The 14,018-nt window shown below is 33.3% G+C and overlaps 1 protein-coding gene across 1 annotated transcript in view; it reads right to left on the bottom strand.

Annotated features, from left to right (window-relative positions):
• Positions 1–14,018, bottom strand: part of ERO1A (endoplasmic reticulum oxidoreductase 1 alpha) — a 40,019-nt gene that overhangs the window by 3,864 nt on the left and 22,137 nt on the right. Inside the window, exons 7-12 of the mRNA XM_049897809.1 lie at positions 12,863–12,983; positions 10,838–10,884; positions 6,478–6,504; positions 6,251–6,343; positions 5,193–5,439; positions 4,665–4,734 (exon numbers count right to left, since the gene is read on the bottom strand). Coding sequence (XP_049753766.1) covers positions 4,665–4,734; positions 5,193–5,439; positions 6,251–6,343; positions 6,478–6,504; positions 10,838–10,884; positions 12,863–12,983 — 605 coding nt within the window. The remainder of the gene's footprint in view (positions 1–4,664; positions 4,735–5,192; positions 5,440–6,250; positions 6,344–6,477; positions 6,505–10,837; positions 10,885–12,862; positions 12,984–14,018) is intronic.

Here is a 14,018-nt window from a genome sequence, read left to right on the forward strand (position 1 = left end):
TAAGATGTAATTTAAAGTCAACTAATAGTATTTTCTGAGTACCCTCTGTATGCATACACTGTGCTAGGTGCTATGGGGCACCAAAAAGGAGGAAGAAAACTAACATTCATTGAGCCTCCTACATGTACCAGAATCTTTATATATATGATCTTATTTAATCTTCACAATTTCAAAAACGGACACTGTTGTAATCTCCACTTAACAAAGAAAGCAATGTTCTGAGAGTATTATGGATTAAATTGTGACCCCCCCCTCCCAAAGTATGGTTGGAATCCTAACTCCTATACCTGTGGATGTAGTTCCATTCGGAAATAGGGTTTTCTTTGTTATATTAATTAGATCATACCCAAGTAGAGTGAGTTCTAAATCTAATCATTTCTGAGTTATAAGATGAGCCGACTGGACAGAGATACACAGGGGAGGGAGGGAGAAGTCACCATGTAAGGATCATCTCGACAAGCCAAGGAACCAAGGAAAGCCTGGGACTACCTACAAGGAAGGAAAAAACACAGCCAAGACCCTGATTTGGACATTTAGCCTCCAGAACTGTGAGAAAATAAATTTGCATTCTTTAAAGCCACACACTTGTGGTATCCGTGTTACAGCAGCACTAGGAAACTAAGAGAGGTTAGATACCTTGTTACAGCAGCACTAGGAAACTAAGAGAGGTTAGATACCTTGCCTAAGTTCCCACATTTAGCAAGAGGCAAACTCAGAGTGAAGGTCAGCCTGACTCCAAAGCTAAAATATCTGCAAATTACAAAAGTAACTTAGTTGAGGTGCCTGTTGTATGTGATGATTAACTATATGTAATATATGTGGCAAGTTAGGGGGGAAGGGTTGGAAGGCATCATTTACCAAAAATAAAAAGAAGAAAAATATAAAAACCTTTAGTTTCCTAATAGCTAAATTACAGCCCTTCTTTCTGGTATTAATTAGGTAAAACACTCAGATCTTCTTTTATGATGATGATCAACATTACCATTATTGCTAACATACAAAATACAAACAGAAGATAGTGAACTTTCATGTAACCACCATCAAATTTTAGGAAGAAAACATTGCAAGTACAACTGAAGCCCCTGCGTATCCCTCCAAAGTCCTATATCCTACAGCAGTTTGAATCCTCCAGGCGCTCCTTGGAAACTCTGTGGGGCAGTTCTACTCTGTCCTATAGGGTCTCTATGAGTCGGGATTGACTTGATGGTATGGGGATGACTGCTAACCAAAAGGCTGGCAGTTCAACTCCACCAGCCACTCCTTGGAAACCCTACGGGGCAGTTCTACTCTGTATTACAGGGTCACTATGAATTGGAATTGACTCGATGACAATGGGTTTGGTTTGTGGTTTGTTACCATCCTGAATTAGGTGTTTATCATTCCCTTTTTGTTTTTATATTTTTAATATATATGAATGTATCCATAAACTTTATGGTATTATATTCTTTATAATAAGGTAGCATACATCCAGCTCATTCAAAAGTAGCATTATGTCCTTAAGGAATAAGGAAAAGAGAAGCCGAGAAAACATCCTTCTTTTACTCCAGTGGAAATTATTAACTGATCCTTCAAGTAACCACTCCCCTGTCTTTGTCCTAGACTTATAATAGAATTCCAAGCTTACAGTACTTTAACCAGGAAATCTGACATAATTTCAGATCCATTACACTAACTTGTCTATAATTTGAGAAGCTTTTTTTTTTTTTTAATGTGATAAAGCTCATACTGGGTTCAAACAGATGAGAGCAAGACTATAGAGTTAAAAAAAAAAAAAAAAGGAATACGTTAGCAAAGATTAGAACCCACTATTCTAAGTAAGGATCGCTGGTGGTGCAGTAGTTAAGAGCTCGGCTGCTAACCAAAAGGTCAGCAGCTCAAATCCACCAGCTGCTCCTTGGAAACCCTATGGGGCAGTTCTACTCTGTCCTGCAGGGTCTCTATGAGTCAAAATAGACTCGATGGCCACAGGTTTTTTATTCTAAGTAGACCTCAATTGGCTCTGTAGACAGTCTTTCCCAGATGCTCTATTCAACTTTTTGTTTTGAGATTTTGAAACAGCTGTAACATGTAGAAGATTGTTAATAGGATTGTTAATAGGATCCCAAATTATTAATATTGTTAGTATATATTAATATTCTATATCTTATATTTCTGTACTTTTGGACTAAATTCAGTAAGAGGCAATCCTAATTTTAAACCTGCTTAAAAAAAAAAAAAATCTACCCAGTAACATTAGTTTAAATAGATTTTGGCAAATTTGATTTGAAATTTCCATTAAACTTGTATTTCAACCTTGAATTAAAGAAAAATCACACTTTTAACAATAACAACAGAGTTATAAAATTACAGCAAATGTTACTATCCTATGAGCTGTAAACCTGTAGAGGACTTCATAGTTGTTACAAGGCCCTACAAAATCCATATGTACCCAAGCATTATACCTAGACAGCATAAGGATCTCACATACATGCATTATAAATTTCCAAATGATATAAATGTTATGATCAATAAAACATAACTTTTACTTTATAAGTGCTATGAAATGCAGAACAGTTTTTTGGCAATTATATTTTCACAATCAATACAGAGAGGAAGCACGGTTGCTTATGACAGACAAAATTACATCGCAAGATTAAAACAAAGCACATAAATAGCATGCATTGTTCTGCTTAACTGAACTTCATATTCTATAACCAAATTAACAGCGTAGAAATTTACTAGATCAGAACAGGAGAAAATCCTTGTGACTTATACAAATAGCAATCATGGTTATGTCCAATAGCCTGACATAGCATATTCCAAAATTATCTCAGATTAGAACACTTTATGGTCTTTAAAATAACCAGAATTTAAATTCCTTATAAATTCTCCTTGGTTAAGCATACAGTTTTAGAACAACACTTTAAATTAGAGTGTGTGGGTAGAATGATCAAACATGCTGTGATCCCTATTCAATGATACCAATTGACCAAAAAACAGTACTCACTCAATCTCAAATGTTTTGTAAGGCTTCAAGTGATACCTTATTTCTATTTTGAAATAAACCATTTCCTTTTATGCAAGTCTTCTATTCCTAACCATACAATAATAAGGTATAAAAGAGACAAGATGATATTTTAAAATGAACTTACAAATATGACTGTTCAAACTCCATGAGAGTCACCAGAAAGTACCAGTTTAAAAAAAAAAAATCTCTAATGTTAACATGTTTTCTTATCTTCTATATCTTTCTTCTAAAAAAAACTCAGAAAAAGTCTCTGTTCATCAAGGATTCTCTACATAAACTTCATAGGACACCAAAGCTGAATGTTTCAGAGTTTTGAGGAAATTAAAACATTGTCAGAAAATTTCTAATCTGCACAACATAAAAAGGGCTGATGCCAAAACATTCTCCAATAAATCAGCATGTGAACTAAAAATGAGGAAACTGAAAATAGTACAGAAAAAAAGAAGTCCTGTTGTAGCATCTTCTCCCCTCATCTTACCCTCTAAGTTCCTGGAGTACTGGGAAGCTGTTTGGGAAGTTATATAAGCCCTGAGGAATGTATTTCTAGCAAGGATGCTTTCAGGAGGTAGAAGGAAAGTCAAGAATAATTGTTATCTCACAGCAAAAAACGACAGTGCAAAAAGTATTTCCAAGATGCATACAATCAGGTTCTTTCATTATGGAAAAAAAACAGAGAATAAGAAACAGAGTGAGATTTTTGTTATAAAGATTCAGATGAAATCATATCAAGCCCAGTGCTACTGAGGGCCTTCAGCCTTTACTGACTGCTTCATAACAGAGTATAAGAACAGTAGTATAATTTTAATTGAGTCTCCAAATAAACTAGAAATCCCTTGAGGGCAGAAGCTGTTTCTGCTGTTAATGACAAGAAGCATGCTTGGCACAAAGTAAACATTTAAAAAATATTTTTAGTAATATTTTATATTCACAGCATTTTGAGGCAAATATATAGATTCAGAGATGGACTTGCCTGAGGTCATTCCCCTATTAAGGGGTAAGGTCAAAACCAGACCCCATTTTGTGAGATATCCAATCTTCTGTTCTTTCCACAATCCCATGCTGGCATTCCTGACTGCCTTTAATTCTCAATAAAGAGGATCCATTTATTTAACCAAAACCATTTTTAGAATTCTCTTCAGCAAAAAAATAAAAGAGTAATACGGCTACTCATGCTCTGGATCCCTTTAATTTATAACCTCTATTGCATGAGGAAACTATGGTGGCATAGTGGCTAAGTGCTTTGATTGCTAACCAACAGGTTAGCAGTTCGAATCCACAAGGTGCTCCTTGGAAACCCTATGGGGCAGTTTTATTCTGTCATATAAGATCACTATGAGTTGGAACTGACTCAACGGCAATGGGTTTGGTTTTTTTATTATTATTATTGCATGAGATAATCTATGTGAAGTGTAAAGTGACAGACTTTGTTTGTTCTTGTTATCTTGAACATAATATAAACTAAATCTTAAGTTGGACCTTGCCTCTGGACTTCTTTTTTTTCTTCCTTTTTTGAAGAAAAGAAAGCTTATTACTCAGATTTTTCTTACAATGTCAGGGTGTATATAAAATTTATTTTAAGTATAAAATCACAGGCTTATATTCATACCTATATGAGTTAAACAGCTTGTATCTAAATATTAAGTTAAATCATAATTACCTTTAGTTTGTTTGCTTCTTTTTTGTCCCCAGCAAAAAATGAATTCTCATCAAAATGCAAGGGAAATGACCTGCATTTTAAAAAAGAGAATATTCATTTTCATTGATTATAAAATATTAAAAGTGCTGCTAATACAACATTTTGATGTTCTGTGATAATAAAATTAAAATAAAATAGAAAATATAATAAAACCAACATTCTGATGCCCCAAAACAAATTTTTATCCTTAAATATAAAACCTAATTGCATAATATATAGAAGTTTGGCCCCAAACCCAATCTGTTCAACTAAATAAGAAAATAATGCAAGTCAAGTAGTAAAAGGATGGCTTTTAAAACTGAAAATGTGTGCCCTATAGTACCCAGACGAAAAAATAAAAAACACTAAATTTTAAAAGACCTATGAACAAAAATAACTTTTAATTATTTCTAAATAGTTTTCCTTTCTCTAAATGGTCGTTTAAGAATTGAATTTTGAATAACACTTGTCATTCTTCTATTAATGCATAAGTTGTAGAATATGATTTACTTGACTTCATGAAGTATATCCAGAAGTAGCATTTTGTTTTCTGCATCCTGAACTTTATTTCCAGTGAAGAGTTGAAAATCTGGGCGCTCAAAGAATGGCAGCACTTTAGATAAAGCTCTTAATTCTATTAAATAGAGAAAATATAAGTTCTTAAGCCTTCTTGGTCCTTCTCCTTCAGTTAAAATTCCATCAAACCGCTGTTGAAATTCTGTAATGTTGTGTCCCCATTTTTTTTCCAACCATGTGTCTGGGAAGAAAGAAGAATTAAATATTAAACACTGAATTTTAAAATTAATTACTTTTCATTTTAATTAGACTTGGTTATTTATACTTATAGAAGTTCATTTTCATTTTTCACTTAAAGATATATAATAAATACAATCATGCTATTTTTCATAAGTTAGCCTTTAATATTCCATGTTAATATTTTATCTTCTAGACAAAACAAAGTTTCACTGAAAGACCAAATTTCCATAGAAATCAAATCTCTGAATATGAACATATTCACAAAACCAAAATACACAATTAAAAACGACTCTCTGAAATTGCTAATGAGTGTGAAACTCTATTTAAAATTAAAGCTACTATATTTTGCTTCTGAGACATAAGAGACACTTTAATTCCAGAAGAAATACATTACTGATAGAACTCGACCATGGTCTCGTTTGTCGACCGCATTCTTAAAGCATAAAAAGCAGCAGGGAATGACCTCATTCATTAAAACTCCTGGTTTGAAGCTGGCACACATATAAAAGCATTCTGATACAATAGTTAATTAATAGCAAACTGTGCTGTTAGGAGCTATTTTAATTTCCAAAACAAAATAAAGGAATATTTTCAAAGTGATTTGTATAATTGCGAGCAGCTTCTTAAGAGGTCAAAAGAGCGAAGAACATGGTGAACTATTCCTTATAGTATCCACATTAATCTGATTATTACCATTTAAGAATGGATTTTACTACCTAATATTCAATGAGATCAATTTTTTCCTATCAGATAAATACCAAAACCTTTTAAGAATACCTGAAAATAAGTGTTGTAACGTGAATGTCGCATACCTTGTAAAAGATATCTTGCGCTCAAATGCACGTTAATACTTGCATGTAGGCCAGATATGAGTCTGTAGAATGCTCTTTTTTCTACACAGAGACCTAAACAAAGACAGTAATTTGGAAGTAAAAATTTCACATGTAAAGTTTTTAAGATGAAAAATGAATTTCATGTCTCTTTAAAAATGAGAATACAAAATTTTATCACTTAAATTTGTTTAAAAGTTTCCGCTTACCTTCTAGCCAACTGTAAAAAGTGTTCTCTGAAAGTAAAAAGAAAAATAAGTTACAAGATTGTAAAAATGCCAAAATGTAAGTTTTTCAAAAGTTTTAAAACATTGTAGCAAATTAGTGCCAAAGACTAACATGAAGATTGCTTAACTAAAGGTCCCAATTTATTTGCGACTTCTCCAAAGGAAGAAGAAAAGTTCTTGGTCTGGATTCAACCACGTGCTACTCTGTGCTGTTCAATCTTTAAAAAGGCTTTTAACACTGCCTATGTAGCCTCGGTGTCAAAACTATCTGGATAAAGTGTTTTATATAAGGTCAAAACACAGAACTTAAATAGTAAATCAATACATGGAAAATAACTTGCCTTGATAACAATTCATTTTGTGAAAATTAAGGACCCATTAAATGCATTTTAAATTAGAAAATTATAAAATAGTATTGGAGGAATATTTGTTCACAGCTGATAGTATTATATGCTGTTCAATATTTCAAAAGAGCAATTAAGAGAAATGTTACAAAAACCAAATACCACTTGTATTCTGTGACCTACTAAGATCACTCACTGTTCATATACTGAGACCGAGTAATTCTGTCTTTAGGGTTATGCTGTAAAGAAATAACCTTAAGTGGGGGGAGGATTGATAATTTGTACTAAGATGATTATGTATAATTAAAAAAAATCAAAAATAATCAAAATGCATGATAATAATGCCTAAGTTAACATGACAGAATACTATATAACTACTTAATAGAATGCTATACAGGTATTAAAATGACAAAAATATGGACTATGACAACATAGGACAATGTTTGAAATAATTTTATATAAAAAGGCATAAGAAATAATAATTATATAAAAATGCTTGTATGCATTTGCTACAAAGATGGCAAACACTTTACTATTCAGTTCTTTTGACTCATTTTTTATGGTGATATGAAACAAATAAGCATAAAAGTAGCCAAGGGAATAAAAAAAGAATAAGCAATAAATTATACACTCAACATCTGATTGTCAGAAAACTTCACAAAGTAGAATGCAAAGAAGCTGGATAAAATGTATGTTGCAAATACAACAAAGGGATGATATTCTTAATATGGAAAAAACTCATAAACTGAATAAAAATGATAAAGTGCCCACTAAAAAATATTACAGATGAAAAAATACAAGTGGTAATAACAAAAATTGTTCAATCTTGTTAACAATAAAATAAATGCAAATTAAAACAATCAAGATACTTTTACCTATCAAATTAGTACAGATAAAAATTTCATACTACTTAATGCTGACAAGGGTAAGGTAAGACTGGCCAGCACGCAATTGGAGGGACTCATGGCAATACCATGTATTTCAGAATAAAACTGCACTCCACAGGATTTTCAATGCTATCACCTTTCAGAAGATCATCGGCCTTTCTTCTGAGGTGCCTCTAGGTGGGTTTGAACCTCTAACCTTTCTGTTAGTAGTCGAGCCTTAACCATTTACACCACCCAAAGACTCTTTGATCATGCCCAAGACCCTCTAAACCTAGCAGATTCTAGAGTTCTAACCAGTAAAGAAGAGGTTTCCCCTGACAGAGGCCAGAAGAAATGCCCATCTTCTAGGTTCAGTGCATAAAACGTTTGACCAAATTATCAGAGGCTGAGGCAGGCTGTCGCTGGTACCTGAACCCAGGCAGTCATTTTCCCCTAACTTGTACTTTCACCTCTAGACTTTCACATAAAGAAATAAAAATTAATTTCTTCTGAGTCTCAGAGGTAGGAAGAAAAAACAGTTTGCCATAATAAACATCTATAAGCAAATTCATATATTTAGAATGTAAGATAAAGATGCTATACTTACCTTTATTTTTCCCTGAAAAAGAAAAAAAATGTTATAATTATAAACACCTTCCAGATGTACCTTTTAACATGCTAGATTTTCATAAAAATAAACCTTTTTTTAATACTGGTAAATTTTAGACCATCAGTTCATCCACATAAGCAAAATCTTAGTGTGAGCCACTTGTGACCGCAACTCTTATCTAGTAGCAATATGAATTATGCCTGATTCAACTAAATGGTGTCATCTCCTGGAGCTTGATAAAGAATATCTTCAACTCACATCAGATTTAAAGGATTTCTGGTTATTTGGCTGACAGACAGCCACACTTATTTATTCTAAAGCTATAATATAGTTTCTGTTAAAGATCTGTGTTATTGCTTTGAAATCTCCAGACTGGCATTATACAATTTAACCTCATTCAGGGATATTTTTTAAGACGACTTGTAAGATTCAAATTATGTACAATGCAACAATTTATCTGTAAGCTGCTCATTTATTGTTGAAAAATTGTCTTCATTTTGTCCATTTTTCTTTAATACCATCATTGATTATAAAATAACATATGCTCATTGCAAATATCTGTTAAAAAAAAAAGACACAGAGGAAAAAAAAAAACATCCATAACCCCCTTGCCCAAAGATAAACACTGTTTACATTTTGGTAAATGTCCTTTTGAGTGTGTGCATAGATATGCGGATGTTACATTGTGCTTTCATAAAAATATTATACATACTGCTTTGAAACTTGCTTTTTTTTACCCAATATGTTATTGATTTCTTTGATAGAAATGAATACAAATTTACAGCAACATTTATAATGGCTTTATTCTACTATGTGAATATAATATAACTCATTTAACCAGTTCCCTAGTAATAAACATTTAGATTGTTCCCATTTATCTTTAAGATAAGTGAGGGTGGTTAATTAATTAAGTTATAATGTGAGTTCAAAGTGAAGATCATCTCTTGTCTATGAATTTGCATTTCATCTGATATTAAATCAATAGCTTCCACTGAGTCAACACATATGACTCCTTAAAAACCCAAAAGCCTTGTTTAAAGATGTTCTTCCATTCCTAATCTAAGAAAGACCAGTCTGCCAGCATTTGGGGAATGATGTAATCTCATCACTTTCCAGAAGGACTTTAATATTTATTGACTATATGAGATCAGCATTTCTTCAAATAAATTTTTAAAATGAAAACCTTACACATTTGCTAAAAGTACATCAAAGCTTTCCTCAGTAAGCACACATTCAAAGAGAACATGGATATATATTTTCAAAGGGAAAAGTCTGAAATTATACAATGAAATGGTTTATTCAACAAACCCTTTTCCTATTACAGACTGAGGATTCGTGAGTTTCAATTTTATGTCCCTATTGTGTGATGCATGTTGCTATGATGCTAAACAGCAAAGTCTTCGAACTAAGACAGACTAGGGAGAAAGGCCTGGAGATCTACTTCTAAAAATCAGTCAATGAAAACTCTACAGATGATGACCGCAGATCCCCTTGTACATGGGGTCATCATTACAGGCTGATTCAATGACAGCTAACAACAACAAAGCAACATGGCACCTAAAATAGTGTCTTTGTTGTTGTTGCTAGCTGCTGTTGAGTTGGCCCCTAATCCATGGCAACCCCACGCACAACTGAATGAAAGGCTCCCCACTCCTGTGCCACCCCCAAGGTCAGTTGCAGCCATAGGGCTTCACTGGCTGATTTTAGAAGTAGATCACCAAGCCTTTCTTCCATAACAGTGCCTAGCACATAATAAACACTAGGTAATCATTTCCTGAATAAACAAGTGCTTTTTACTACTGTGGACAAGACCATTAAACGAGGAAAGCAATTTTCACTGATCATTTATCCAACAAACTACTCTCCCTTTTATGTGCCAAGCTCTGTATTAAGAGATAGAACAGATAAATGTTGCCCATATGTCCAAAGTACTATGGTAAATCAATAGATACATAAAATAATAAAAAAAATAATGATGCTAGGCAGTGGAAAGGGCAGGAAGAAATAACATGGCATGAGATTACTTCATGAGGAGAGGAAATTACTTTCAGTTAGGAAGATCAAGGAAAGTTTTGTAGAAGAACACAGCATTTGAGCCAGACATTGAGTGTAACTACAAAATGAAAAAAGTTTACAAGACATAAAGATGTGTGGATTTGAAATCAGACTCCTAAAATATGTAATTATTTCAAGTTGCAGAAAAAATTTTGAAGAAGTTATTTGGATATGAAAAATGAATACACACTAGTTTGTCTGCAAAATTCATAAAAGAAAAATATATATCCTTAAGCTTCATGTAAGAACAGTCTAATACCATAAGCGTCTTTACAAAAATACTCATTACAGTGTAAATATTTTAAACACCTATTTCTCTGCAAGAGTGAGACAAAATTTCTGTGGAAACAGGACTGTGGGTTCTGTCAATTCAAATGATTTTGCTAACCTTTTACCTTGCCTTTCTCTTCCTTCTAACCAAAGCTCACTGGCTAAAAAAAATATAACAGTACAAATAAATAACTCACCTTGACCAGAAGCTAAAGGATTTAATGGCCTTTTAATTGTCTGTGGCCTAGAAATAAAAGAATTAAAGTATAAAATATCAATGTTACTTATCACATTATAATTATTTAAGTAAAAGCGAAATTATCTCAAAAAGCTGCTTAGTGCCTATATCCATCCAAAATCAAATCGTTTTATTGAGATTAAAAAATATTTCATTTTTTCTAATTGCTTTAAGGAAAGGTAGTTGCTATTTGATTTAGGGATAATAGCTCTTAATCTTTTCCCATTGTAGCAGACAGAAGGTCATTTCCTAAATACTTCTTCAAACAAAGGGAAAAAAAATATCAGCTGAGCTTCTTTCCTAGAGTCAATAATACATTTATGGGGAGAGGGGCCACAGGGTGCACACCTAATTGAAAGACAAGCAAGAAAAAAATATAATTACCCAACATATGCATTAAAATAAAAATGGGAAAAAAACAATGTGAGCAGATTATTTTCCACTTAAGTAATTTTAGGTATATCAATCTGCCCTGTGGCCATCAGGTTTATGATTTAAATAAAAAGTAAAAAGAAAAAAAAAAACTTAATAAGAAGAAAAGCCAGAAGTTTTTTGGAAAGTTATTAAGTCACTGAAGTATTTTTAAATCCCAAAATAAGTATACATTAGTGTTTGTAAAGCTAGGTATTGTTTTAATGGCCATAATTTAAATTTTAAAAATCCGTACAAGTTGAGACTTTTTGAAAAAAAAAAAAACATGTATGCTATATTTAACACACTCAATATAATTAATTTACTGCCTCATACACTGTTTATATTGTTAGAAATATGGGAATCATGATATGAACCATGATTTAAAACTAATACAAATTTAACAAACACGACAGCTGCATTCTTTTTTAACCTTTACAGTAAGCCAGTATAACCAAACATTCCAAGGGAACATAAAATGAAATGCATAGCAGAAATGAGTAAAATAATATCAATAAAAACTCTCCATTTCCCAAACTGGAGAAATTCAAGTTAAAAAAATAATCTCTTATGCTTATATTTGACTTATAAAAGGTGTAATTTATTCTTCCCATTTTTGACACTCCAAAATTTTCCCCAAACTCCCCCCAGCCACCATTCCCGAAGCCAATTCTTCAGACAGGGATTGGACTGGACGATAAGACAGAAAATGATACCGGTGAGGAATGAGCTTCTTGGCTCAAGTAGACACATGAGACTATGTGGGCAGCTCCTGTCTAGAGGGGAGATGAGAAGGCAGAAGAGGACAGGAACTGGTTGAATGGACACGGGAATACAGGGTGGAGAGGAGGAGTATGCTGTCTCATTAGGGGGAGAGCAGCTAGGAGTACATGGCAAGGTGTGTATCAGTTTTTGTATGAAACTGACTTGGTTTGTAAACTTTCACTTAAAGCACAATAAATAAATACATCTGTTTCTTTAAAATACAATTAAAAAAAAAAAATTCCCCCAGCCTCTGAGACAGCGTAACATACAAACACACGTGCAAAATATAATTCCAAAATAGAGGTGAAAGGCTTGCAAGTGGGTGGCTTTCATGATAGTGGTTAAGAGTGCAAAGCAGGGCTCCTCCACTTACTAAATCTTTGACACTGGGGAGTATAGAACATCAAAAAGAGAACTAGGAGATGAAGATTTTAATGCATACCTTGACACAAAGTGTATGATCTTGGAGAATTAAGTAAACCTCTCTGGCTTTAGGTTTCCTTGTCTATAAAATGACATTCTGTAATCCACTCAAGAAATATTTGTTGAATGGCTATGATACTCTCATAAAGGTCTAAAATTCTAAATCTTTTAGAGAAGAAAGAAATACTTGTTGAAGCTCATTTCTGGAGTTTTAATCAAATCAGAAGGGAACTGAGTTAATGAAAAGATATGTTTCTATGTCCAAATACAATCATTAACAAAGTAAATTTGATTTATAATTTATAGCCATTACGATTTTGCTCATTTGTTTATAAAGAAAAATCAGTACATCTTACAGGAATCTCGAAATGGAAACGACACATACTTGAAACAGTTTTCTTCATAGATGACATTCCATATCTTCCAAGCATCTGGTCCCTTGTAACCCGTGTAGCGCTCAGGATTAAGGAGCAAATCCACATATTCAGCATCAGGGGATTGTATGTCTATAAGATAAAATGTTTTATTAAATCTTTGTTTTCTTCAGTTACCTTTAAAAGCAAGTATACACAACTGTATTCCATTGATTCTAAGGTACCACAAATGTAACAATGCAACAGGCATTTTAAAACAATTTTTCAGAAAAAGGAAAGGAAGGAAAAGAGGGAGGAACAAACACAACCACATTAAATGTGCACACTGATTGCAAAAGCATCCTGATTTTAGAAATGGTTAAAAAAATGGAAATATGTGACTCTTAGAATCTAAGAATCATGGTAATTCAATTCCCATAAGCTATCCAGACAAGAATATAATACGCATTCCCTTCCATCATTAACCACAAGCATCAGTAAATAAGGTAACTGAAGAAGTATTAGCACCATTTCTAGATTCGAAACGAGAATGCACTGGCATATGCAGGTACATTGCTTGTTACCAAATACTTTCTTCTTAGATAACCACTATCAGGATCCACTACTCAGCTGCCCCAAAGATAAAATCCTAAACATGCAATAAATTATATGCAGGATGATATTTGTGTCAGCATTATTTATAAAAGGGAAAATTGGAAGCAATCTAAACGTCTAACATAGCACAGCAGTTAAGGGCATGGGCTCTGGAGCCAGACTACCTGGATGAGGATCCAGGCTCCACCACTATTCACTGTGTGTCCTTGGGCAAATTATGTAAATTCTCTATGCCTCAGTGCCATCGTTTGTAAAATAGGAGTAATACTCATAGTATTATTGTGAGACTTAAAAAGTAAGTGCGAAGTGTTTAGAACAATGGTAAGAGTATAATAAATGTTAGCTAGTGGTATTAGAGGGTCAGTGAAAAAGAGGAAGACCATCTAAGAAAATGGATTGACCCAGTGGCTGCAACAATGAGCTCAAACACAGCAATGATTGTGAAGATGGCACAGGGTCGGGCAGTGCTTCGTTCTGTTGTACATAAAGTCACTACGAGTCAGAACCGACTAGACGGTACCTAACAACAGTGGTATTGGTATTGTGATACATCTTAACACACTGTTTTATAAC

The sequence above is a fragment of the Elephas maximus genome, chromosome 10 (genome assembly GCF_024166365.1).
Source record: "Elephas maximus indicus isolate mEleMax1 chromosome 10, mEleMax1 primary haplotype, whole genome shotgun sequence".
Classification (NCBI taxonomy): Eukaryota; Metazoa; Chordata; class Mammalia; order Proboscidea; family Elephantidae; genus Elephas; species Elephas maximus.